General features: G+C 46.8%; 1 protein-coding gene across 5 annotated transcripts; it reads right to left on the bottom strand.

The window, feature by feature from the left end:
* Nucleotides 1-4,364: 4,364 nt before the first annotated feature.
* Nucleotides 4,365-25,632, bottom strand: Dnpep (aspartyl aminopeptidase). Of its 5 annotated transcripts, none has more exons than XM_070016466.1 (15): nt 25,545-25,632; nt 13,476-13,569; nt 13,303-13,391; nt 13,077-13,190; nt 12,791-12,916; nt 12,473-12,603; nt 12,074-12,176; nt 11,878-11,985; nt 11,108-11,185; nt 9,577-9,660; nt 8,280-8,440; nt 7,896-7,935; nt 7,687-7,788; nt 5,087-5,254; nt 4,365-4,511 (listed from the first exon to the last, which is right to left on the bottom strand). In XM_070016466.1, the coding sequence occupies exons 1-15, from the start codon at nt 25,602-25,604 to the stop codon at nt 4,461-4,463; spliced, it is 1,509 nt and encodes a 502-aa protein (XP_069872567.1). In that variant the 5' UTR covers nt 25,605-25,632; the 3' UTR covers nt 4,365-4,460. The 5 variants fall into 5 exon arrangements, with proteins under 5 accessions (XP_069872567.1, XP_069872574.1, XP_069872591.1 ...); XM_070016473.1 differs by having other exon boundaries at nt 12,101-12,176; nt 25,545-25,631; XM_070016490.1 differs by lacking the exon at nt 25,545-25,632 and adding an exon at nt 13,993-14,104.
* Between the last annotated feature and the right edge of the window lie 1,865 nt (nt 25,633-27,497).

Genomic DNA, 27,497 nt, shown 5'->3' with positions numbered 1-27,497 from the left:
TAAATAGCTAGATTTTTAACTTTCATTTTATTATTATTTTTGGGGGGGGGTCTGGTCGTGGGGCCTGAACTCTGGGCCTGGGTGCTGTCCCTCAGCTCTTCATTTCAAGGCTAACGCTCTACCACTTAAGCCACAGCGCCACGTCCGGCTTTTTTTCTTTTTGCTTATGTGGTGCTGAGGAATTGAACCCAGGGCCTCAGGCATGCAAGGCAAGCGCTCTACCACTGAGCCACCTTCCCAGCCCCTAGATTTTTAACTTTCAATCTGACAATCTTTTTTTGGGGGGGGTCCGGTCGTGGGGCCTGAACTCTGGGCCTGGGTGCTGTCCCTCAGCTTCTCAGCTCAAGGCTAGCTCTCTACCACTGAGCCACCTTCCCAGCCCTGACAATCTTTTTAACTGTTTATCCTATTCTTTGTTCTTGTTTAAATTCTTTTCTTAACAGCCACTTGCTCATGCCTGTAATCCTGAGGTTGAGATCTAAGGATCATAGTTCAAAGCCAGCCCAGACAACATAGTCCATGAGACTCATCTTCCAATAAACTACCAAAAAAAGCCAAAAGTAGAGCTATGGTTCAAGTGGTAGAGCACTAGCCTTGAGAAAAAGAATCTCAGAGACACTGTCCAGGCCCTGAGTTCAAGTCCCAGGACTGGTACAAAAACAAAAAGTCTACTTTTTCCTTTTCTTTTTGAAACAGGGTCATGTTACATAGCCCAGGATGGTCCTGAACTAATGATCTCCTGCCTTAGCTCCCAGTGCTGAGAGTACAAGCATGAGCTACAATGCCTGGCTCTGTGTGTGTGTGTGTGTGTGTGTGTGTGTGTGTGTGTGTGTGTGTGTGTGTGTGTGTGTGTGTGTGTGTGTGTGTGTGTGTGTCCCTGACTCTCTGTGTGTGTGTGTGTGTGTGTCCTACTGGAGCTTGAAGTCACGGCTTGGGTCCCTTAGCTTTTTCACTCAAGGGTGGCACTCTACCACTTCAGTCACTGCTCCATTTCCAGCTTTTTGGTGGCAATTGATCAGAGTCTCATGAACTTTCTTGCCTGGTTGGCTTTGAACTGCAATCCTCAGATCTCAGACACATGAGCCACTGGTGCCTAGCTTAGTCTGCTTATTCTTAATATATAAAAAGATGGATTTGCCTTTCTACTATTTTACTAAGTGCTTTCTATTGCTTTAGCTTATCTAAATTCACATTTTTAGTATAAAAATATTCAAGTGTACACAAAACTTGAATAGTAAAATGAACACCTGTCATCTGTCTTTCTACCTGGCGTCAATGCTCTTCCACTGCAAGTCTGTAGTTTACTATGTTTACATGACACACATGCATACACATATATGGTTTTGCTAAACCATCTCAAGTTGCAGAATTGACTGAATCTTTTTTATTATTCCATTTTCCACTCAATTAGTCTGAAGTGGAATTGGTTTCCGAGGTTACTACAACCAAGTGCTACCAAGTGGGTGGCTAAAAACAACAGAAATGTATTGATTCACAATTCTGGAGGCTGGAAATACAAAACTAAGTTGCCCTTAGTGCCATGGTTCATAGGGAGCTGTGGGCTGTGGGCTTATCATCGCTCCTTGCTGTTTCCTAGCTGCTGGTGTTTTATTGGCAGTCTTTAGCTTGGCTTGTAGCTGCATCACCTTGATCCTGTTTTCCCAGGGCATTCTCCATTTATCTGTATATCTTCCCTCTGTGGCTGTCTCTGTCCAAATTTCTTTCTTCTTTTTATTTTTTATTTTTTTTGGTGTTTAATTGGAGATGAGGGTCTCAGTCTTTTCTGCCTAGGCTGGCTTGAACCATGACCCTAAACTCTCAGCCTCCTGAGTAGCTAGTATTACAGGCATGAGCCACCTGGCCAAATTTCTCTTTTAAAAGGCCAGTCATCCTGGATTGATTGCAGCCCATCCTCATGACCTCATCTTAACTCTATCATGTGCAAAGACCCTGTTGCCAAATAATCTCCACATTGACAGGTCCTGAGCTAGGATTTTGGTGTCTTTGGCAGAAGGCCAAAAGGTCTGATTGATTTGTTACAGAAGCAGTATACTCTAATTCTTTAAGTGATTTTCCTTGAAACTCTAGTATGTATCCTTGACTTACTTAAGCACAATATAGATTGATTTTCTTCATTTTGAGATTGTAAGAAACAGTACATTTGAACCTGTTTTCCTCTCCCGAGCTTTATGATGCGGTCATTAATTACATATACTGTAAAGCTTGTAAGCATCAATGTTACTTTACACATTCACTAGCTACTTAAATTTACCAACATGTTTACCAATATTTTTTTCACCTTCTTGCATCTAAAGGGCATTTTCTTTCTGTGCTTCAGTTCCCTTTAGTGTCTGCTGGTTGTAAATATTGTTCTGTATAAAATGTTGTTTTGCCAGGTGTTGGTGGGTCATACCTGTAATCCTAGACACTTCCAAAGCTGAGATTGAAAGACTGCAGTTGGAGGCTGGCTTGGGCAGAAAAGTTTGAGACTCCTTCTCAATCCATAGCTGGGTGTCATGATGTGTGCCTGTCACCCTCGCTTTGTGGAAGACTGAGATCAGCAGGATGGAATTTGGAGGATGGACCAGATGTAGGAAGGCAGCCAAATGAGATTGGAAAAGTGACATGAACCTTGAAGACCAGTGGGTCAAGTGACTTTGTCCATGACACAGCAGGTCAGCAAAAGGGTTACAATGTGGAAAGTGAAAAATCAGATCCTCATTCAAACTTATTGAGGGTGGGATGTGTACCTCATCTCCATTGTGTTTCCAGTCCTAAGACTTGCCTGGTGCTCCCTAGTATCCACGAATGAATGAGGTAACCAATCATCTTAAAATTTCTGTGTAATTTACCTCCTACCTACCCCATAAGGAACCCAAGGGAAGAAGCTATAGGTGCTGGGCTCCAGAAATGCTGGATGAAGAAGAAAGACATTTATGATAAAGAATCTTGTGTGTCTGCTTTCCAGAAGTAATCAATCTAGTCAAACAAGGTACAAATGAATATGACCAGTCCATGGCTAGAGTTGGCTGTCTTTGGAAAAGGAAGTATCCCTGAGCCTGGGTTATGCGCAAATCAACCTAACATCTTATGTTTCTTAGACTGGACAAGCTGTGACAAAATTTTAATTTCTTAAAAAGTTTTTGAGGAAGCCAGGTGGTGGTGCTCACTCCTGTAATCCTACCTCCTCAGAAGGCTGAGATCAAGAAAAGTCTGTGAGACTCTTATCTCTAATTTACCTCCAGAAAACTGGAAGTGGTGCTGTGACTCAAATGGTAGAGCACTAGCCTCGTGCTGAGGACAAGGACAGAGTCCAGGCCCAGAGTTCAAGCTCCATGACCAACCAACAAAAAAAAAAAAGTTTGTGAGGAAAAAAAAAAAGTCTGTGAGATAGTTGGGTGCTGGTGGCTCACACCTATAATCTTAGCTACTCAGCATCAGGAGGGACGAGATCTAAGGACGACAGTTCAAAGGCAGGAAGGTCCAGGAGACTCTTATCTCCAATTAACCACCAGAAAACTGGAAGTGGTGCTGTGATTCAAAGTGGTAGAGAGCTAGCCTTGAGTGTAAAAGCTTAACAGACAGTGCCCTGAAGGCCATGAGTTCTAGCCCAGGACCAAAAAAGGTGATACTGTCCAAAAAGAAATATACTCTTTACCTAACTTATAACTGTAACCCCTCTGTACAACACCATTATAACAGTAATTTTTTTTTTGGGGGGTCCGGTCGTGGAGCCTGAACTCTGGGCCTGGGCACTGTCCCTCAGCTCTTCAGCTCAAGGCTAGCGCTCTACCACTTGAGCCACAGCGCCACTTCCGGCTTTTTTCTTTTTGCTTATGTGGTGCTAAGGAATCGAACCCAGGGCCTCAGGCATGCAAGGCAAGCACTCTACCACTGAGCCACCTTCCCAGCCCCTAACAATAATTTTTAAAATGTTTTAAAAATGAGTTTAACTATCCAAAAAAAAAAAAAAGTATGAGAATCAAAATAGCTAAAAATCCAAATAGCTACTCCTGTGTAAAAGGGAGGTTCTGGTCTAGGTGGGCTGAGAACAGGTGTTTGGGGGGCTAGTACTTCCTTTTCTAAGATTTCAAACTCCTAGGGACAAGACAGTATTTACCAATGTTTTAAATATGTACCTGTAATTCCTGAACTTTGCTTCTAGGAATTTATCATCTACCCCAGCTTCTTTTTATTTTTTAATTTTTTAAATAATTTTTTTTATTGTCAAAATACTGTATAGAGAGGTTACAATTACATGAGCAAGGTAATGAGTACCCCAACTTCTTTTGATGCTCTGGTTCTGGAGGTTCAAGCCAGGCTCAACCCTCAACCCCAAGTTTCCAAATAAGCACAATAGAAGGTGAATGAAAAATCCACTTTAATAATCTAGCTTCAGCTCAGCTCAGAATGTTCCTCTCCAGTACAAAGGGGTGGAGGAGAAGTCTTGCCAAGGGGCCTCAATCCACTAAGAGGTTACGGCTCAGAGAAGGGAACAGCTCAAAGAAGCCCTAAAGTAGGAGGCAATGTGGGGTTAGAAATTAATGAGTGGCCAGACACAGGTGAGGTATTCCCCCATCAGTTTCTAGGCTTAATGACTGCTCTGCTTTCTATCCCTTGTTTCCTCTCCTGGCCCTTTCTTCAGGAGCACATCAGGGCTCTGGACTTAAAACTAGAGGATCAACGTGGTTTTGATGAGTGTCTCCCATAGACCAGTATGTTTAGTTAACTGTAAGGTATTGGATAAGGTGAGCCCTTTTAAAGAGTTCTAGTGGGAGAAAGTTAAGTCATTGGGGTAGGGCATGACCTTGAACAGACTATCAGAACCCTGGTCATTTCTTGTCTCTCTTTCACTTCCTGGTCATCACAGAGAGCTGCTGCCTCCACCATGTATGCCCATGTATGCTGTGGGCTAATTGGTCCAAAACTATGAGCCAGAATAAACTCTTCCTCTTTACAAACTATTTATCTCGGTCATGTTACTACAGCAATGGACAGCTAACACAAGCCCTGCTTTCCCACACGGCATGCCCTAGCATCTACGCCGGGTACTTAGTGATGGAGAGGAGAGTTGGGAGGGAGTTACCTTGAAGAGGGTGAGGGTCTGGAGTACACCTGTGGTGCAGGCTGTCTCCCGGATGGAGTGCATGGCCAGCTGGGGGCTGCCTAAGTCCAGCACCCGCAGCCCCAGCCGAGAAGCCAAGATAGGGCCAATGGTGGTACCACAGGGGGAGTCATTCCGCACCATGAGATCCTGGAAAGGAGGAGAGGTCATGAGCCACATGTGGTGAGTGCTTACTGGGGCCAAGGGAAAAGCCATCCTAGAAATTCAGGGTGTGAGAGAACAGTGTGAAATCACAAGGCCAACACTAACTGGCAGACCCCAAAGGACAACATACTCTTAATCCATCCCACTTCATCTGCACTACCACTGCCTTGGTTCCAGCTGTCGTCATCTTTTCTCCATAAGCAATCCATAGGAAGACCTTCACAAAACTTATGGTATGGCTTAAAGTAGCAGAACAGCTGTCTAGTTAGCATAAGCTCCTGAGTTCAAACGCAGGAAAGTATATAATTAACAGCACACAACTACAACTCCAGCACTTGGGGGGCTAAGGCAGAAGGATCAGGAGGCCAGCGTGGGCTACAAAGTGACTTTCAGGCCAGACTTCATTACACAGCAAGACCCTGCCTCAAAAAAAAAAAAAATCCTGGTAGAGCCCTTGCCTTGCATGCATGAAGCCCTGGGTTCGATTCCTCAGCACCACATAAGCAAAAAAAAGAAAAAAAAGCCAGAAGTGGCACTGTGGCTCAAGTGGTAGAACGCTAGCCTTGAGTTGAAGAGCTGAGGGTCAGTGCCCAGGCCCAGAGTTCAGGCCCCACAACCAGACCCCCCCAAAAAAACAATCCTGCTGGGTATTGATGGTTCATGACTGCTACCCTAGCTACTCAGGAGGCTTGACACAGAAGATCACTGAAGCCAGCCTGGGCAGAGAAGCCCTTTTTGTTGTTGGTGGTGGTGGTCATGAGGCTTGAACTCTGGACCTGGGTGCTTCAGCTCAAGGCTAGCTCCCTACCACTTGAGCCACAGCGCCACTTCCGGTTTTCTGAGTGGTTTATTGGAGATAAGAGTCTCACAAACTTTCTTGCCCAGGCTGGCTTTGAACTGTGATCCTCAGATCTCAGCCTCCTGAGTAGCTAGGATTACAGGTGTGAGCCACTGGTGCCTGGTGAGAAGCCCTTTTGAGAGACTCCATCTTCAGTCTGCAGAAAGCCAGACTGGCAGTATGGAACCATAAACAAGCAAGTCAGTCAAGTGAAAGCATGAGGCCCTGAGTTCAAGTCCCCGAACAAGCAAAAAGAACAAAAAAATCAACAGGAATTTTAATGTTCTCTCTCTCTCTGTGTGCGCATGCACGAGTGTGTGAACGTGCACAATTAGCCCAGGTGGCCCTCTTCCACACCCTTCCTGCTCTCACCCTGGCTGTTCTCCTCCCCTGCTAGAACCCACTCATGCCTGTCACCCTTGGTATCTTTCTACTTGTTCCCTCTGACAAGGATGCTCTTTCCCAGAGCCTCCATAGCTGCCTCTCCAGGTGTGGGATATCTCCTCCCCCAACGGGCCTTTCTGAGAGTAGAACCAACCAGCTCTACATGGGACACAAGAACCCTAGTCCAAGTCCTGACCTGCTTACTATGTTTGTCAGTGGACCACCCTAGACCCAGTCCCTGATAGATACATATGTATACAATCTCTCTCTCCCTCCCTCCCTCTTTCACACACACACACACACACGCACGCGCACAAGGATTAGGTGAGCGATTCAAAGGTAAAGGGAAAATGAATAGTTGGTTCCCAGCAATGGATATCCCTTAGGGGGAAATAAGATTATGTAAGAGCCAGGCACTGGTGGCTCATGCCTATAATCCTAGCTATTCAGGAGGCTGAGATCTGAGGATCATAGTTCAAAGCCAGCCTGGGCAGAAAAGTGCAGATTATTTATTTTTTTGGGTCCGGTCGTGGGGCCTGAACTCTGTGCCTGGGCGCTGTCCCTCAGCTCTTCAGCTCAAGGCTAGCACTCTACCACTTGAGCCACAGCACCACTTCCAGCTTTTTTTTGCTTATGTGATGCTGAGGAATCGAACCCAGGGCCTCATGCATGCAAGGCAAGCGCTCTACCACTGAGCCCCCTTCCCAGCCCTAGATTCTTATCTCCAATAAACTACTCAGAAAAAGCTGGACGTGGTGCTGTGGCTCAAGTGATAGCATGCTAGCCTTGAGTGAAAGAAACTCAGAAACAGCGCCCAGGCCGAGTTCAAGCCCCAGGACTGTCATCCACACAAAAGGATGACACAGGGGAAGTGGGGCGCTGACAGGGAAAAAAGAACGAATTGGCATATACCAAGAGAACATGTATCTTCAATCTTCTCAGAAGTAGGCATCCTTACCACCCCACTTTACAGATGCAGAAAATGAGACCCAGGCAGCTTAGGAGACCAGTCCAAGGTCCTAGGTAGCACCACAGCAGAAGAGCATTGAGTCCAACTGTCTCTACCCAAGACCTCTGTTTCCTCATTTCCTGGGATCCCTTTTCTCCAAAAGACTTCCCACTCACGGAGGGCCCATCGGCTTGTGTCCCCACTCTGCTCCCTCTATCACACTTCCCAGGTGGGGTCCACTCTCACCTGCAAGGGCACTCCAACACTGTTGGCCACCTCTCGGATCAGCGCCTCTGAGACTGCATTGGAGGCATAGCGCTGCTTGCTGTTCACCTTGATCACAGGGCCCTGGGGAGAGTCAAGGGAGGCAGCGATGATGGCAGGTGCAGTGGGAACAACGTGGGGCCTAGAGTTAGCCAGACCTTCAGATCTCTAAGGAGAAGGGGGTGTCTCACCTTGTGGAATAAGGGCCGGTGGTTCTCCTCATGCTTGTCTCTGAAAGAGATGATTAGGATCAGAATGGCATGCCCCACACCACCAGAGGCGTGCACTCTTCCAACCCAGGTCCTCAAGTCAGTTTACAAAAGCATTCCTGACAGCCTCTGGCAATATAGATGGTAACAAGTTTGTAGACAGAAGTCTATTCAACAGCCTGGGTTAGACAGTCAATGGCTTTAGACCAAGTCAGGCCTTGGAACAGTGAAAAGGAAGATCCACAGAGTCTCTTGGCAGAGAGAGGATAGGGAAGAGGTGGGGCCCGGGGGGGGGGGCCCCAGACTGAAGGTGGGTTCTTTTGGCATCTCCAGCTGTGAGGGCTGGGCCTGGCACAGGAGACTCACGGGTAGTTGGGGTGTATGGCATGGGCCATGTCTGCGCTGATCATATAGGACTTGGGGATGGCTTCCTCAAAGGCTGTCAGGTGCTGTGATGAGGCGGAGATCCGTCGCAGCACCAGCTCCGTCAGCAGGGACTGGGCTCCCTGGGCACTCTCGGACCCCACCTGGGCACGGCAGAGACCTGGCTCAGGCCTGGGCTGCGAGGCTGGCATGATGGGCCGACTCCTCCTGAGCCACAGCGTGGGACGGGGAGCGTCCTTAGCAACCTCCCCAATCCTGGATCATTACAGCAGTGTGGGGTGTCCTTACTGGCCTATTTCTCTCTACACAAATTCCACACTTGAAGCTCAACAGAGATTTCCAAGCACACTGGATAATGGTCTTTTCCTTTTCTTTTTGGTGGTATTGTGGTTTGAACTCAGAGCCCTGCACTTGCTAGGGAGGTGCTCTACCACTTGCACTGTGCCTCTAGACCTTTTGACTTTCCTTATTTTCACACAGGGGGTTGATTTTTGTCCAGGCAAGCCTGGACAGTGATCCGTCTATTCATGCTCCCACATAGCTGAGGGGACAAGCAAATGCCACTGTATCTAGTTTTTTTAATTGACTTAGATGAGGTCTTTTTGTCCAGGCTAATCTCAAATTCCAATCCTCTCAATTCCAGCCTCCTGAGTAGCTAAGATCACAAGCATGAGCCACCATGCTTGGCTGTCTACATCTTTCATAACAGAATAATCAGGTTATAGCTAAGCATCAAACTATCCAGCTAAACCTAACTTTCCCAGCCTGCCTTGCAACTAACTGTGGCCAAGCTAAGTTCTAAACATATGAAAGTGATGAATTCTACTCTGGATCACACCCTTGAAAGCAAGGCATCCATTCCCACTCTCCCATTAACTCTCTTCCTATTATGTGGGTGTAGGTATGATGGCCAGAGGTGGAACAACCAGGTTCCGAATGACAGAAACCCATCCTGAACTGCTAACTCTGACCTGCCTAGTCCATGAGAAAACTATCTACTTGTCAAGCTCTGTTACTGCAACTCAGACTACGGGCCTGCCATAGCCCACACCACGCAGCACTGGGACCCACTGTGTGCTGAAGCCTGGGCAGTGTCCCTGGCCTTGAGAAGAGGAGCTGAGTCACACAGAAGGATACAGAAGATGGGGTTCCACTGGAAGTAGCATATATATGCTGGGCCAGAAGGGGACATCAAATGCACGGGCAGCTCGCCCTGCCTGTCTTTAGGACATCCAGAATGGCCCTGGTCATGGTATTGCCCACAGAAGACGCTGCATACCTCTTCATTGTCGTAGAGTGTGATCATGCGCACGTGGGGTTCAGCGGCCAAGGAGGCAGGGGATACACAGGAATCAATTAAGGCCTGGAAGGGGAAGGGAATAAGCACATCACTCTTATCTCTCTTCTTTCACAACTTAGCCTTCCAGTACCTAGGAGGGGCATGCCCCCACCCACATCTGTCCTAAAGGATGTGAAGTGGGCTGGACTTTCAGCAGCATCCTCTCTTAAGGCCCTTCCTCACAGAGGACATGGTGGGGACCTTCCAGCTCCCACACCTTCCCCTGCAAATGGCAGGAGGATGATATGAGAGGTGGAGAAGTCAAAAGACTTCACGGATCATGTAAACTGATGGGCCTCAATGAACATTAGCTCACTAGAACATTAGGAGACCATCATCTAGCTGACTCAGAAGTGGGATAGGCCTTGGGTCTGGCTTTAGTCTCAGTTATTGTCCAAAGCCTGTCTCTAGCCACGGGATTGGCAAGAGGAAATAAAGACTGAAAAAGGCAAGGGAAGGGTAATAACAAGAGGAAAGGGAAAAAAAAGGTCCTGACCAGGATGATTAAGGTCTGAGGAGGAAGACAAGAAGAGAGGAGGAGGGGAAAGGAGAAGGGAGAGGGAGAGGGAGAGGGAGAGGGAGTCCTGACTAGGATAGAAAGAAGGGGCCAGGAACTGGTAGCTTATCCCTAAAATTATAGCTTCTCAGGAGACTGAGATCTAAGGATAGATGTTTGAAGCCCTCCTGGGCAGAATGGCTCCAATTAACCACCAGAAAGCTAGAAGTGGAGCTGTGGCTCAGAGGGCCAGCCTTGAGCAAAAAACTAAGGGATAGCATCATCCAGGTACTGATTTCAAGACCTAGTATGGGGGGGGGGAGAGGTGTGTGTGTATGTGATGGGACATGGAGGTGACTGCCCCACCAGGATTCAAGATCCCAAGGAAGAGAAAGAAGACTGCATAGGCTTAAGCCAGGGCAGGTGGGAGAAAAGCAGATGGGGAGAAAAGTAGACACTATTGCTGCCCGCCCCGCCCCCCTGCTCCCCACCCCTACCCCTCACCCCCGGGGCTTGAACTCAGGGAGCCACAGCTCCACTTCAGGTTTTCTGGTGGTTTATTGGAGATAAGATTTCCCTGCCCAGGCTGGCTTCCAACCTCAATCCTCAGATCTTCAGCCTCAGTAGCTAGGCGTGAGCCACCAGTGCCTGCCAGGGGAAAGATAGTACCTTGCAGGGTGGCTCAGCCTTTCCTTTGAGCCAGAGGTTGTTAGCTTAAGGAAAAGCAGCAGGAACAGGGTTAGGACAAGACACCATAGCATTCTGAATACTTGTCAGCTTTCTCCTACCTCAGCACCTGGCCCCAGGCCAGGGGCAGAGTCAAAGAGCAAAGGTGGCTTGGTTAAAGGTACAGCCTTTGTGCCCCTTCCAGTGGTCCATTCAATACCAGCAAACTGGGAGTGGTCACTTGTCCTCTCTCATCACCCCCTGGGCTTAAGTCCATCCTATCCACTCCCACCTCTAACCTCTCCTTACCTGCAAGGCACAGAAGCAGCTGTGCAGATTGTCCAGCCGAGGGGCAAAGATGAACTCATCATAGGCTCCACCCAGGACCTAGACAGGACAGGTAAATTAACTTTAGCATCCACCTCCAACTCACTTCCGGCTCCCAAAAACTTCAGTTGAACCAATGTCTGGTGTCTTGTGCAACTACTTCTTGACCCTTGGCCTAATGTACCATCTTTCCGCTGTGCAGACACAGCAGAGAATGGAGAGCAGGGTGGGGTTGCCAGGAAGAGGCCTGGAGCTCCTGACCTCTTCCAGTGAGACAGAAGAGGGAGAATTGAAGGGTACAAACAAGGAGCCAAAAAAACACAAAGGTGACAAAAGAAAACTCAGTTGGCATTTAGTAGGGATTCGGGCAAGATAGGGGATCCAGAATCAGCAACCTCCTACTGTTAGCAACTGGGAGGCAAAGCATAGCACACAACCAGGCTTATTGCCCTGAGGGGTTCAGAACCAGTGTGGGTCAAAGTAGATAAGGATAGCCCATAGCAGAAACTCCTGCAGAATCCACGAAAAGGGCCAATTCCAGGCCCCATGCCACAGACAGTCCCAGTCGGCATGTCTCAGAGAGGGAGGGAACTTGCCTACTTGGAACCACTGGGGGCACAGGAAGAGGAGGGATGATAGTCACTGAGGTGCTGCTGGAGGGATGAGTGCATCAGGGGACAACAAGCTAGGGCCAGCTGGCCTCCCTGAGGCCCCGCCCACAAGTTGGGGAAACACCTGCAGCTGTTCCTCACCGCAGGTTGGGTGTCTGCCAGGCAGAGCTCCATCTCCAAGATGTCTTCAGGGCTCAGGCCCAAATGGGAGCAGAGCAGGGACATGAGGACGGAGTGGTGCCGTTCATCCTGCAGAGTAGAGGATGTTGGAAGGACCATCTGCTCCTCCTCTCTTTCCCCCATTCTCAGTAAACTGGTCTATTCCTCTTTTACCCACCTCCCCAGGAGTTGGGGACCCTCTTACAGCAGCATTGAAAGGCCCTGGCTCAGGACTCCCCTTCTCCAGCTCCTCCTGTACTGCTGTGGCAAGAATGGGGATTCTGTGGGGAGAAGCGTGAGAAGGCGGAATGGGGGGGAGGCTGGAAGGCAATTGGGGGGGGCAGGGTATCCACGAGCTCAGGAGTCTTTTGGTGGAGACTGCGCTTACCCTTCAATTCCTAGCCCATTCTCCAAATAGTAGAGCTTTAAGGCCCCTTGGGCAGAAGCTGGATCCCAAGAATAGAACTTGATTGTGGCCATTACGCACTGGTTTCCTAGCCCCCTCTAGGGCCCCTTCTGCCACCTGGCACCATATCCCACCCCTCCCACCTTCCACAGCCCCCTTCCCCAGTCTCACAGGTGCATCTCTGTGTTGGGCCCAAAGTTCTCATTGATATTTCGCTGCAGATGGATGGCTAGGTGTGGGATGCGCAGAATGGGCCTGTCCACATGCACTAGCCGCTGCTCCAGTCGACCTGAAGTGGGGCTCTGTGGTAGAATAGGCCAGGTGAGCTTAGGATACTTCCCAAACCTGACCAGGACTGCTCTGACTGCACCCAGACTAACCATTATCCTCTCTTCCCCACAGTCCTCTCCGTAAGTCCACTGAAGATGACAATGAATCTTCAAGCAACCCAGGATGAGAACATCTCGGACTCCCAACCCTGGTTCCCACCTTGATAATGACACGTCCAGCCAGGGTCAGGTCACGGTCAAACCAGGTGCTCCAGATCCCACCACCATAGGTCTCTACACCGACCTGCTGGTAGCCCAACTGACTGCGGCGAGACCGGCGTTTCACCTGAGCATGAAGATAGAGAGGAAGTCAGAGATAGCTGAATGAGTGGTACTGGAGATGACACAAGAATGTGAAGGAGGGGTCACCTAAATTTGTACCTTCCCATTTTTGTCCCATAGCACTCTAACATCTCCCCTCAGCCCAGCAGAACCTGGCTCCTTACCCGGAGGCATGGGCTGTCGGTGTGCGCCCCAATGAGGCTGAAGCCATTGCCAGGAACATACTGGCCCCCCACAGCGAAAGCGATCAGGGTAGAGGAGTTCCTGGTCAGGAAGTACTGTGTAAGGGATCAGAGGCATTAGTCTAAGTTGCTTAGTCAGCTGGCACACAGGCTTTTTTGAGACCCAGCTTAGGGATCCACCCATCAGCCCCCAACCCATCCCAAGTACCTTGCTCTGGGGTCTGATATCCCAGCTCTCTGTCTCCTTGAGTTCATGGAAGCCAGCCTGGAGGAGGCGGCTTCGGCACTCGGCTACAGCTGTAGGAAGAGGATCCCCTCGAAGCTACAGCAGTCGAATGGCGGACACTTCCCCCCCCTCCCTCCCTGGCCCCGGTCACTTACCGTGGAAAGGAGAGGGACTCCGGTTCACAAACCTGAGGAGCTCTCGGGCCGCGGCTTGCACCGCCTCTTTGCGGGCCCGGCCGTTCATAGCCACCTAGGGGAGGGGGGCGCTCAGACTCCTACCAGGTCTGGGGTCCCGTCCCCTCCTCCGATCTCACCCCGGAATTCCCCACCAACACACCCGGATCGGGGTCCCTCCAACCACCTCTCGGCGGAAAGCCTTAGCTTTCTGCCTACTGGCTACTACACACTTGAGCCCCCGTTTGGCTCGCTCGGGAGGGCCCGGCTTCCTAGGTCCCTTCCCCCCCCTCCCCGCCCCCCCCCGCCGCCCACGTCCCTGGCCAGCCAGGAAGCGGCCTGCACCCGGCACACCCGGCGCGCGCGGCCGCCGCAGCCCGGAACCCGAGGGAGACCTCGCCCCGCCCCCCGCCCCCCGGGACGGTCAGGTCACCCCGAGCGGGCCGCGGCGTCGCTTTGGATCCGGCGAACCCCCACCGCAGAGCGGCGCTAAACCTACGTTCGAAAGGACGCCGGGCAGAGCCAGGGACCCAAGTCTTCGTAGCGCCCGCGGCAGCCACGTACCGTCTAGGGCCCCGAGGCCGCGAAGGCTCACGAGACCCGGGCTTCGGCCCGCCCCCCCAGCGCTCCGCTCACCCCACCCCGGTCTGGCCGCGCCCCCGCCCCGCTGCCGGCTCCGCCCCTCGCCAGACCGCCTCCCGGGTCCGCCCCCGATGCGTCGCAAGCTCCGCCCCTTTCAGGGCACGCCCACGACACGCCCCCTAGAAGGCCGCGCCCAGGCGCGCCCCCTCTCCCGCCCCCACGTCCCGCTCTCTTTCTGGCTGGACTTTTCAGCTGAGCACGTCGCCGGCTCGGACTGTCCGCCCCGCCCCCGATGCAACTTCCGCTCCGCCCCTCAACCACACGCCCGCCCAGGTCCCCGGCTCTCGGTCCCGCCCCTTCAGCTCGGACCACACTGAGGCTAGGGCCCTCTAGCGCCGGGGAGGTGTTAGGTCATCCGAGAGCCTCTTCACAGTCCCAGTGGGTGCCAGCCAGTTAGTTCACTTGGTCCGAAGGGCGCTCTCCCTTCGCATCACCCTCGTGGTAATAAAAGCAACGTGGCTAATGTTCATGAGATGAGCTTTAGATTTATGATTAACATATTCGCTTAATCTTTGCAACTGCCCTATAGCCATTGTATGGACTAACCGAATACCAACAAGCAACTTGTCCAAAGTGGCAAATGGTAAGGGTATTATTTGAACTCCATCAATTTATTTGCGGAGGCTAGAGCAACTGATAACAGGTTTCCCATGTCATTTCCAAAAGGCCAAAAGGCCTGGATAAGCCTTGATAAGGGAAGTCTCAGAGATACAGAAACTAGTGCCCAAGAGCACATGGCTATTTGTATGAATCTAGATTTAACTCTAAAATCCATGCTCTTTCCACTTCTAAAATGACAGAAAATAGCAATCTCCATATACTCTTGGAGATAAATCTAATATTTCCATGTCAAGAGTAGTGAAACCCAGGTACCTACCTACTATAGATACAGACCACAGAGCTGTTGGTATAATCAACCAGTGGTATAAACCAACCTTACAGGGATCACAGTCCGTGAGGCAACCTCCTGTCAGTGTATTTTGGGTTGCAGTGATGTGGAGTAAGGAGAGGAGCCTGCCACCCTCATTTCAATAAGTAGATGTTGCAGGGGTGAGGTTGGAAGAGTGGATTAGAACATACTGTGGGTGATGAACTGAATTCACTGGGTTCCCTAACCACTTACTGAAATACTATTATGTTCCCATTAATTGGTGCAATTGAATGGGTTTAAATAATTACAATTAAAATACCATTATATGTAAAGTTCAGTGCTGAATGAACCATGGGAAAAACACTCTTGTCCTCTGAGATGCTAGAGGTTAGGTACTATGGCAGGGCCACACTCAAGGAGGACAGAGAGAAGAGCAGGAATGGGGATACAAGATACAGTCAGCCTCTGCAGATCAGTGAGTTTTTTATCCTTGAATTTAACTAACTGCAGATAAAAAATATTCAGGAAAAAGGTAGGTCTGTATTGAACATGTACAGACATTTTTTCCCTTGTTCCCTAAACACTGGGGATTAACTATACAGCATTTAAATAGTTTGCATTATAAGAACTTGAAAGATAATTTAAAATAAGTGGGAGAATGAAAAAAGGTTATAGACACGGTAGACACGGTAACATTTTATGTAAGGAACATGAGGATGTCTCATATTTGGGTATCCACAGAAGTCATACCACCAAACCTTTGTAGATGCAGAGAAGACTGCATAAGGAAGGAGACTGACAAAAGAACTGTCAATGAGAGAGCATGCTCAGATAAGCAATTCACACACCACCAAAATGCATAACTTATAAAAGTAAATAGTTGATACGTTCAGTCTCCATTCTTACTGATAGATTAAACACACACACACACACACACACACACACACACACACACACACACACACACACACACAATAGACAGGTACCAGTGACTCACACCTAACTACTGAGGAGGCTAAGATCTAAAGATCAAGGTATAGAGCCAACCCCTGGCAGGAAAGTCCATGAAACTCATCTCCAATTAACAAGCAAAAAGCTGGAAGTGGAGCTCTGGCTCAAGTAGTAGAGCAAACAAGCTCAGGATCAGTATCCAGGTTCTTAGTTCAAGCCCTAGAACTGGCACACACAGAGCACACAGAGATACAGAGACATATAAATACACAGATACACACAGATACACACACACACACACACACACACACACACACACACACACACACACACACACACACACACACATATCCTCTAGAGAACCAGAAAGAAAAAGGATAGAGAAGATACCTGTAAGAAGTCTCCAGCAAACATTAGTGAAAGGATACAAAGGTGCCCTATTCAAATCCAAAGTAAGACAATGATAAACTATTCCTACTGGCAGCCATGTGGCCACAGGATAAGCAATTATATATGGGAAAATAAAATTGATTATTATTTTCAGATTATATGATTACTCAGAAACCCTAATAAAATAAGCTGTCAGAACTGATAGAAGAGGTGGCCTGGTTTTTTAAAAATGGCTTTCTTGAACAATAATCAACTAGAAAATATAAAAGAAAGTCCTATTTATAAGAACAAGAAATACTATTAAATTCTAAGACATAAACCTGTGAGAGAATCAATCTTACTTTAACCAAGGAAATACAAGTTAAAAATGAGGTGCCGTGCTTAGGAGAAGACCGGAAAAGGGGGAAGGGAATAAGACAGTGGAAATAGAGTGTTTGCAACGATAGAACAATAAAACCTATTGAAATTGTTTAGCGAAGGGAAGAAGGGGGAAAGGAGAGTGATAAGGGAGTGAGATTGGTTGGAGAATATAGTAAATGTGTGGAAATATAATCCTATGTGTGTGTTTGTGCACATGTGTGTAAGCACACGCATGTGTGCACTAGTGCTAGGGTTTGAACTGAGGGCCTGAGTGCTGTCCCTGCGATTTTTTTTTTTTGCTCTAGGCTAATGCTCTGCCACTTGAGCCACAGCTCCATTTTCCACAATAAATTTTTTGAACCTTTATTATCTCTATAATATAGCTTATTTAATTTGAAGTCTATATAATTTAATTTTTTGTGTGTATGTACAGATACTGGAGCTTGAACTTATCCCTCTCACTGTCTACTCAAGGCTGGCATTCTTCCACCTGAGTCATACCTCCACTTCCAGCTTTTTGCTAGTTTATTGGAGATATGAGTTTACTTTTCTGCCCAGTCTGGCTTCAAACTGTGATCCTTAGCTTTCTGATCACTATGATTACAGGTTTGAGCCACCTAGCTTACAATTTAATATTTTAATAATGGCCACTTCTTACAGGCTCACTAATTCCTAGGAATGTGACCATCCATTCTTCTGAGTGGTCCAAGTCGGTTCCAATTCAGTTAGTACTCCATGCACTCTCTACATCTTTGCTACTAAAAGTATGACCTGTTTGTAACAAGTAGGGACTACCATAAAAGGTTAAAAAAAAAAAAGCATGTTAACTCTGAGACCTTAAACTGTTATCCATTCACAACACACTTTTAATAGCTTTATCACGAAAGAATGTTTATAGACTTGGAATCTCTTATGACGAGGCTAAGCTAAAACTAGAGGGGTTCAAGATGACCACACAAATGACAGACATTGGGGCTTGAACTCAGAGCCTGTGCACTGTCCTTTAGCTCTTTTACCCAAGGCTGATGCTCTGCCATTTGAACCACAGTGCTATCTCTAGCTTTTTACTGGTTAATTGGGGGAAAAAATCTCATGGATTTTTTTTTTTTTTTGACATGGGGCTTGAACTCTGGGCCTGGGTGCTGCCCCTCAGCTCTTCAGCTCAAGGCTAGCACTCTACCACTTGAGATACAGCGCCAGTTCCGGTTTTCTGGTTATTTATTGGAGATAAGAGTCTCATGGACTTTCCTGCTTGGGCTGACTTTGAAACTCGATCCTCAGTAGCTAGGATCACAGTCGTGAGCCTGTACAAGATCTTGAGTAGCTAGGATTACAGGAGTGAGCTACTAGCACCTGGCTAATTTCATGGATTTATCTACCTGGGCTGGCTTCCCATTATGATCCTCAGATCTCAACCTCCAGAGTAATTGATGGGAGTCACCAGCATCCCATTAGGTGCTTTCTTTTCCACCTTCCTCACTCCCAGCATCCCCTCAAACACGTATAGCTCCTCAGCTTTATCATAAGGTCCACACACAACCATGAAGCCAGGACAAGTATGATGATGAGTATCTCAGCAGATCAGGGGTTAAATTGGCTGCCCAGAAGCCTGCAAACCTCAGGTCTAGGATGTTTGTACACAAGAAGAAACAATCTTTTGAAACTGCCCATGACCAATGGGCAATTACCAAATTTTAGCTCACTTCAGAAAACCAATAGAAGCTTGCTGCAAAAAAGACTTGCTGCTATCTGCCTGATCTAGCCTCTCAACCCTGCCATATTCCCCTTTGGGCCAAATTCAGGTTTATAAGCCACTTATATTAAAAACTACCTTTTAAGCATTTCTATGTGTAGCAATAGGAAAAAAATTAAAGATACTGTATTAGACCAAGTTGAAAAAAATGAGTGGCATAGCAATAGTGATATGTTGCCACTTATGTGTAAGTGGGCACACACACACACACACACACACACACACACACACACACACTCACACACCCTGACATGTTTAAATTATATCAGGAGTCAGAAGAAAATCCTGACTCTGGGAAAGAGAAATAGGATGGCTTTTTCTTATAAATCCTTTTATATCTCGTTTATTTATTTATTGTTATTATTTTTGTCAGTTGTGGGGCCTGAACTCTGGGCCTGGGCACTGTCCCTGAGCTCTTCAGCTCAAGGCTAGCGCTCTACCACTTGAGCCACAGTACCAGTTCCAGTTTTCTGGTGGTTAATTGGAGATAAAGAGTTTTTCAGACTTTCCTGCCTGGGCTGGCTTTGACCCCGTGATCCTCGGATCTCAGCCTCCTGAGTAGCTAGGATTATAGGTGTGAGCCACCAGCGCCCAGCTTTCTCCTTTATTTTTATTGTTACTTTTATATCCCTTTTGAGTTATTTTCTATGCACATGGCTAAATATGTTTTTTGAAAAGCAAGCAGGTTTTAAAACAATTAAACAGAATTTAAAAGTAATGGTGGAAAGTTGCTCTTTAAGCATTTCCTGTGGCCATGATTTTTGTCTTCTAAACCATTTGAATTAGTAATCACTCGATTAGCATTTAACCTAATACCCTACAGTAAAATAATACTGTCCAACAATGCACACATAAAGCTATGTTTATCCTCTAGTATGAAAACGTAGAAAGAGAAGACGCACAGAAAGGACAATGGATGGTTGTCTAGTCTTTTCCTCCCTCTCCCCCTCTCTCCTTCCTTCTCTCTCTTTTCTTACTTCCTCCCTCCCTCCATTCCTCTCTCCCTTCTTCCCTCCCTTCCCTTCCTTCTTCTCTTCCTTCCTTTTTTCTCTTTCCCTCCCTCCCTCCCTCCCTCTCTCTCTCCTTCCCTTCCTTCCTTCCTTCCTTCCTTCCTTCCTTCCTTCCTTCCTTTCTTTCCTTCCTTCCTCCCTCCCTTCCTCCCTCCCTTCCTCTCTTTCTTCCTCCCTTCCCACCCTCCTTTCTATTTTTTGGTTTTACTAATTAATTGATGTCTTTACTTAGACATGGAATATAGGCCAAGCAGACTTTGAACTTAACTCTCCATCCTCCTGCCTCAGCTTCCTGAGTGCTGGATGACAGGACTGTATCACCATACCCAGAGGACTATTTCTATGGATGTTGATATTTGAGATGAAGAAGTGAAACCTGGACATAAGATAGGGAAATCGTCAGGAAAAGTCTTCACCCTCACTGGAACTACAGGCTATAGATCCTGCTCATGCCTTGCTTCTCCAGTCTTCCTGTCCCTCCTCCTCAGCACAAATAAGATATTCCATCATATACTTAAGAGGCTGAGCAAAAGAATTCCAAGTTTGAAGCTAGCCTGGGCAACAGTGCGATCCTGTCTGAAAATAAAAATTTTAAAAACCACCTGAGGCATGGTAGTAAGCAGCAGGGGCTGGGTACTGGTGCTCTCTTGAGATTGTCAGGGTTGAGAGGATCACAGTCCCATGCCAGTTTAGACAGAGAAGTTGACAATATACTTTTTTCTCAATGTCCAGAACCAGTTACCTTAGTTACAGTGGGAAGTCTAAAATAGGTACAGGTGACTCACACCTGAAGTGACTCAGGAGGCTGAGATCTTCAGATCCTGGTTCAAAGCCAGCCTGGGCAGGAAAGTCCATAAGATTCTTCTCTCTCAATTAGCCACCAGAAAAACCAGAAGTGGAGCTATGGTTCAAGGTGATAGGGGCCTAACCTTGAGCACAAAAGCTCAGGGACCGGGCCCAGGCCCTGAGTTCAAAGTGCCACAACTGACAAAAACAAAAATAAAAATAAAATAGGCATAGAGACCCGAGCATGTACTTGGGCAGGAATTGAGGGGGGGGGGGGAGTGTGTGTGGTGGAATGAGTGCACGAAAGGACTATAGGCATGGCTCAGTAAATAGAGTGTCTGTCTGGCAAGCAGGAGGTCCTGAGTTCCAGCCAAAAACAAACAAACAAAAAGGCTGTGCCGGGCATCAGTGGCTCACACCTGTAATCCTAACTACTCAGGAAGCTGAGATCTGAGGATTGAGGTTCAAAACTAGCCCAGGCAGGAAAGTCTGAGAGACTCTTATCTCCAATAAACCATTCAGAAAACTAGAAGTAGAGCTGTGCCTCAAGTGGTAGAGCACTCACTTTGAGCTGAAGAGCTAAGGGACAGCGCCCAGGCCCAGAGTTCAAGCCCCATGACTGACAAAAAAAAAAAAAAAAAAAAAAGGTTGTAAATATAGCTCAGTGGTAGAGCTCTTGTCAAGTCCCTAGGTTCAATTCCTCTCTTCTTATGCCCTTAGTCCCCCATTTTTCTCCAGCAATGACCTCTATATCTGCCCCTCTTGGAGTAAATCTTTTTACAAAAGAATTATTTAGGCTTGTTGTCAGACATTCCTCTTTTCATACTTGCAAACCCTCTGGAATTGACATTGTCACATTAATCATCCCAGCAATACTTGTGAAGGTCAAAAACAGCATCAATGGACGCCCCAGGGCTGAGTTCTTAGGAATATGTCTTCTCTCGCCCTTCTTGACCTTCCCCAATGTCATGGTGTTAAATAGTGTCTACTTCCTAGCACTTCCCAAATGTACAGATCTTTATCCCAGATGTCTTTCTGATGTCACATTGATCCAATTGTCAAAATTTCCACTTGTGCGTTCAGTGGGAATCTTCAATTTTCTGCATCCAAATCTAAACTTTTTCTCCCCCTACCCCCAACCCAATTGCTCCATCCACAGCCATCCCATCGCAGTAAATGGCAATTCAAGCTGCAATTTAAACTTAGGACCTCATGCTTTCTAGGCAGGCACTCTGCCAAGTTGAGCCACGTGACTAGCTCTCATGTTTTTGCTCAGGCTGGCCTCAAATTGTAATTCTCTTATTTATGACCTCCCACATACCTAGCTTATTTGTTATGTATCCTAGCTTATTAAGATAGGGTCTTACTAACATTTTTGCCTTGGCTAGTCTTTAACCATAGTCCTTCCCACCTCTGCTATATGCATAGGTAGAATTATGGACATGAGCCAGTGTTTGACCAGAAAATGGCAATTCTGTTCCAGTTTCAACACCTCATACATTTGTGTGTGTGTTGGTCCTGGGGCTTGAACTCAGGGCTTAAGCTCTGTCCCTGAGCTTCGTTTGCTCAAGACTAGCATGCTACCATGTTAGCCACAGCTTCACTTCTGGATTTTTTGCCTGAGCTGGCTTTAAACCATGGATCCTTAAATCTCAGCCTCTTGCATAGCTAGGATTACAGGTCCAAATTCTTAGTATCATCCATGCATGGTACCTTTCTCAGGCCCATGTTCAATCCCTTAGTACAAACAGCTGTCCCTACCATCCCTATTCTTGAGTGTTCCCTACCACCCCCACAGGACAATGGTCAGGTCCTCTGTCCTTTCCTGATACCAATGTCATCTCCTATTCATCAGTGTAGAATAACCTACAAGACAATGGCCAATAATGATTTTCACTTTGCTGGTGCAATCCTCAGGACCTGACAAATAGTGATATGCAATGAACATTTACTAGATGAATGAGACTTTCAAAAGTAATCTTTTTCAAAAATAGTTGGGCTATTAAAGAAAAATAGGTGTGGATAAGACCCCTGTGGAATACTATGCAGCAATAAAAAAAAAGTACTATCACCAAGCACAGTAATGCGGCTGGGTCTCATGAGCATTAGGCTGAGTGAAAAAATAATAAATTACAGAGCTGGAGGATAGATGAGTGATCTCAAAGGTTTGGTGGATGGAGAGAGAGGGGTTAATTAATCCAACTATAAAGGAACAACTTGAGGAGCATCTATATGATGAGGGTAGATTCACTCCCAGTGGTGTTTACAACTCCACATATGATGAAATTAGGTTTACCAAATAACATACAGGATAGGATCCCAGTTAAATTTCAATTTAAGATATAAATAGGAGTGTTGGCAGCTGATTTGTAATGGCTTGGTGTACAGGCAGGCTCAGACATACCTGGGTCAGATCCTGGGTCCTCCATTTACTAGCTGTGGGCTCTCTATTTTGAGACTAATGAGACCCACTCAACTCCTGTCTTGTTCCTGTGGTACATCAGTGGCATCAGACAGGGACTTGAAACAGGCCTGAACAATGGACATTGGCAGACACAGCTCATCTGCAATGCCAGCTGCTCAGGAGGCTGAGGTAACAGGGCAAATTCAAGGGCATCCTGGGCTATCCAATGGTATTCTGTCTTAAAATAAAAATATGAAAAGGGCTGGAGGGGTAGCTCAGTGGTAGGCCTCCTACGTTACATACATAAGGTATGCATTCCCTGCTACCACAAAACAAACAAACAAATAGAAGACAAACAAGGAATAGAGTTTTTGTTATTATTATTATTGTTGTTGTTGTTGTTAATTGTAGTATAAGGATGGCGCAAATATTTCATGGAATGTACTTCTACTTTAAAAAAATACTGTCCTGTATTGTTATTTACTAAGCCTAGCAATCCTAGGGAAAAAAAATAGTGTAAGGGTATAGACACACATATTTTCCCACTGTCATTTCCTGGTTGTGGTATTGTGTTGTGGTTGTGTGAGTTAACACCATTGTGAGAAGCTGACAGAAAGGCACACAGGAACCTCTCTGTACTGTGTTTCAACACCCATGAATGTGTAATTATACAAAATGAAAAGAGTATTTGAATAGCCCTCAAAAGAAAACCAATCTGTTGGAGCCACACAAACAACTGTAGGAAAGTGATGGTTCCGAACGTTTCCGTTTTCTGGAGAGCTATACAACTGGCACTTTCCAAAGGTCTCCAGCCACACGCCTCCCTGTGGCAACAAAGTCCTTATGAATGTGACTGGGCCTGGGTCACAGACACCCCTGGGTCAGATCTTGGTTTCTCCATTTAATTAGCTATGGGCAGCGTTTGCCAGGGCAGGCTGGAGCCTGCCCACTCCTGCCTTGATCCTGTTCTACAATCAGAGATGTCAGTCAGGGAAGTGGAAACAGAACTTGAAATTTGAATTACCTACATTGCTCAGATTGGCAGACACAATAAATCTAGACTTCTTCCCCGCCCCCTTTGGAGAGCTAAGAGTTAAACCTTTACGCTCATACCACAGACTAAGAGCCTCAGTTTTCCAATCTGCAAAATGGGGGAAACTAATGATAATGACCTCAAAAGGATTAAATGAGATAAGCAATTAAGTTTGTCAAAGAGTGTGTGGGTAATGAATGTTAGTATTCTCTTTCATATTAGACTGTGAGAAACAGAATAAAGTTGAATGAGGGCAGGTTATACGCTCTCTCTCTCTCTCTCTCTCTCTCTCTCTCTCTCTCTCTCTCTCTCTCTCTCTCTCTCTCTCCATCTCTCTGTATGCACTTCACTCATCTATGTATCTTCAGTAACTGGCACAGAATCTGACATATAGCAGGTGCTAAGTAAATGTTTGCTAAGTCACTGAATAAATGACAAATAATAGTAACTTGGGGGTAATATGCCTCTAGAAAAATCTGCATGTTGCAGAGGTGGAACATCTTATTTTCTGCCAAGGGCCATTTGGATATTTATAGCATCATTTGTGCACCATACAAAATGATCAACACAGGCAGACAGCCTCAAGCAGCCAATGAGCGACAACGCTAGCAGCATATGTGTCTGTCTCATCGGAAATCACATGATTTTGTTGGCCTTATGTGGCTGTGAGTTGTAAGGACATGATCTTTTAGTCTCGGAGATTTTCAGGTCCTGGGGCAGGCTGCTATGGAAGTCTGGTCACATTACCACCACCTGAGTCTGATGTCCACCTATACAGGCCTGGTCCTGACCTCCAAGGACCAAGGCTCCTGTAGTGCCCCCTCCTGGTATCAGGGACAGGCATTTTTTCTCCCTCTGGGAGCCAAGATAAGGGACATTTCTGGCTCTGAGCCTGTCTGACTAGAGGTCATTTAATCCTTACTGGATTTGTTCTGTTTATTTTAGTGAACAGGGCTGTTTACTTTCAGTTCTTATTTCTAGGGGTGCTAACTCATTTTTGCTTCCCTTTTATTTACTCTTTGCAAGCACTGGGGTTTGAGTAAATATGTCTATAAAGTTCCAGGGACTGGGTTATTCTGTGTCTGGTATTTTAATGGCCTTTAAACAGTGTCTGCTCAGGTAAGCATTTTATAGATGGATCGAAAAGATAGGGGATTCTGTTCTTAGTGGCCTCTGACTCCTTCTAGCCTGGCAGCGGGCGCCAGCAGGCTGTGAATCATGGCTTTTCATCAGTAATAAAAATATCAAAAGACTATACTCATATCTAACAGAGCAATGGATCCACCCTGCTTAGCCAGGCTAGCAAACTGCGATGGGTCCCTAAAACCCTAAGGCAGGGCTGAGGGACCCAATTCCCTAGAATGATTTTTTTTTTAAAGAAATACATATTCATGAGATGCATCAGAAAATTCTGATTCAGAAGACTTGGACTGGGGCCCAGGAATCTGCATTTTTAACAGGTGCTGTAAAGGATGTTGCTATCTTTAGGCCATCCCATGAAACACGAAGCTAGATTCTCAAAAATACGCCAATGGGTGGGCTGCCCTCAAGTTCACTGCTATGGAGCTAGGATACCAAACAGGCTCATTAGGAACGATTACCTCAGCGCTCAGCACTCAGGGCCTCCAAGGCCAGCCAGGCTGATTGGAATATCCTTCAGGGAGGCTAATTGCTCCACCTCTAATTTGTTGGATGAATGAGGGTGGGAACTATGTCTCATTTATCTATTCATCCCCCATAATGGCCAAGATCGTGTACTCTCATAGAAGCTGATGCTCGGGGAGAGGGAGCCCCACTTGCATGGGCCAGGACACCCCCACTGAACACAGAGCAAGAAACAGGCTAGGTTACCTCACGGTAGCCAGTCAACCAGCAGTGGGGAGTGGACATTGGGAAGAGGTTGAGCGCCATGGCTTGAGCTGCTCGCCTCCTTCTATGGCTGGGGCAGGTCCATCTGCCTCAACTAACAGCATCCTAATTCCATCCCCTCAGCCACTATGACATCATTGGTCACCTTGGAACAATGATGTGTTCACAGTACCAAGAGCTTCAGATTAGCCTGTGGTGATCAGTGCCTGATGGTGACCTGCTGAAGGGAAGTCTTACATTCCAGAAAATTCTCTCCTTGAGGGATTCCTTCCTTGCTGTCTGATCTCTTTCTTTCGTTCCCAGCAGCCAGTGTGCTCATTATTTGATCTCATCAGTGTGTTTATATTCTTTTCCTTTCCTGAGAAGGTGCGCTCTTAGCCAGACACAGGTGGTTTATGCCTGTACTCCTAGCTATGAGGAGGCTGAGATCTGAGGATCCTGGTTCAAAGCCAGGCAAGTCTTTCCTAGGCAGGAAAGTCTGTGAGACTCTTATCTCCAATTAACTACTAAAAAGCTAGAAGTGGAGGTGTGGCCCAAGTGGTAGAGAGCCAGCCTTGAGTGAAAAAGCTAAGGGAGAGCACCGAGATCCTGAGTTCAAGTCCCAGGAATATAAAGAAAAATGAAGGTGAGTTCCATGGACCCCATTCCTTGCTCACTGCTTCATCCAGAGCCACCAGAGCCTGTGTAGTAAGTTCTCATTAAGGATTTTTGGTGCATGAATACATGAATGAGAGGAGCCACTAGCTCCCATCATCCATTCATTCACTCATTGACAAGCGCACTTTGGGTATCTGTTGTAGGCCAGACTCTTGTCAGCCTGAATAACTCCTTTTTGGCCCCAAGGAGCTCCCACACTGGTGGTAGGAAGCTGGAGACACATCCTTCGTGTAATGCAGTCTGACAAGGCCTGGATCGGAGGTCTAATGGAGATGGGGTTGCATGGAGGAGCACGCTGTGGCACTGACAGGTTCTTAAGTCAGAGAAATGGTGCCTTGTCTGGGAGGATTTCCCCCCCGCCTGATTCAGGAGCCCCATCTGCCCCGAGGCCTCTGCCTCTGCTGACAACCACAGCTGCTTGCTTCTGCTAATATTGCAGCAGGGTGCTTCTATAGAAGTGATCTATAAAACACCATTTACAGCCATAACCGAGCTACAAAAATCAATCCCCAACGTTCACTCCCATCAACAAACAGGCTTTGAAGGCCTCCTGAGGAGGGGGGGCACAGTTTTTAGGTGTCAAGAGGGATAAATGGATGAATAAAATGAGAACTCTTCCCCAAGGGGGCTTTCTAATCTCCCTAAGGAGACGGGACACCTGGAGATGAAATGACGAATGGCACATAGCACATGGTGTCTGCCAAGTAGCCAGAGAAGGCTCTAGAGCCTTCTAGAATTGCACTGCCCTCAACAGTAGCCATTCAGCATTTGAAACAGAGCTATAAACAAACAAATATAGCTACGTGTTCAACAACTTCTCACACTGATAAATACTGTATGAATCAAATAATGTACACAGTGAGTTACAAACAAAATGTATAAAGTATTCCCATTTTAGGATATTGACTACATGTTGAGAAACAATATTTTGTATAGATTGAATTAAATATACTGTTACTAAAATTAATTTCAAGGGGGAAGGCATTGTACTTATAACCTGACTTATGAAATTATTTCTCCTTTGTACAGCTCTTTAAAAGTAACGGTAAAAATTTTAATTTCAAGAGGTGGGGGTGGGTGGCTAAAGTGATAGAAGCATTTGTCTAACAAGCACAAGACCCTGAGTTCAAACACCAGTATTTTCCCATTTACTTCGTTTCTTTTGTGCCAGTACTAGGACTTGAACTCAAGGCCTTATATTAGTGCTTATATTTTTTCATAAGGCTGGTGCTTTACTGCTTGAGTCATGCCTCCAGTTCCAGATTTTTGCTGGTTAAT

Source organism: Dipodomys merriami, unplaced genomic scaffold (assembly GCF_024711535.1).
Source record: "Dipodomys merriami isolate MVZ:Mamm:240054 unplaced genomic scaffold, mDipMer1.0.p SCAF_1, whole genome shotgun sequence".
NCBI lineage: Eukaryota > Metazoa > Chordata > Mammalia > Rodentia > Heteromyidae > Dipodomys > Dipodomys merriami.
Note: the sequence above shows the minus strand (reverse complement) of the source record. Positions and strands in the feature narration are given on the sequence as shown.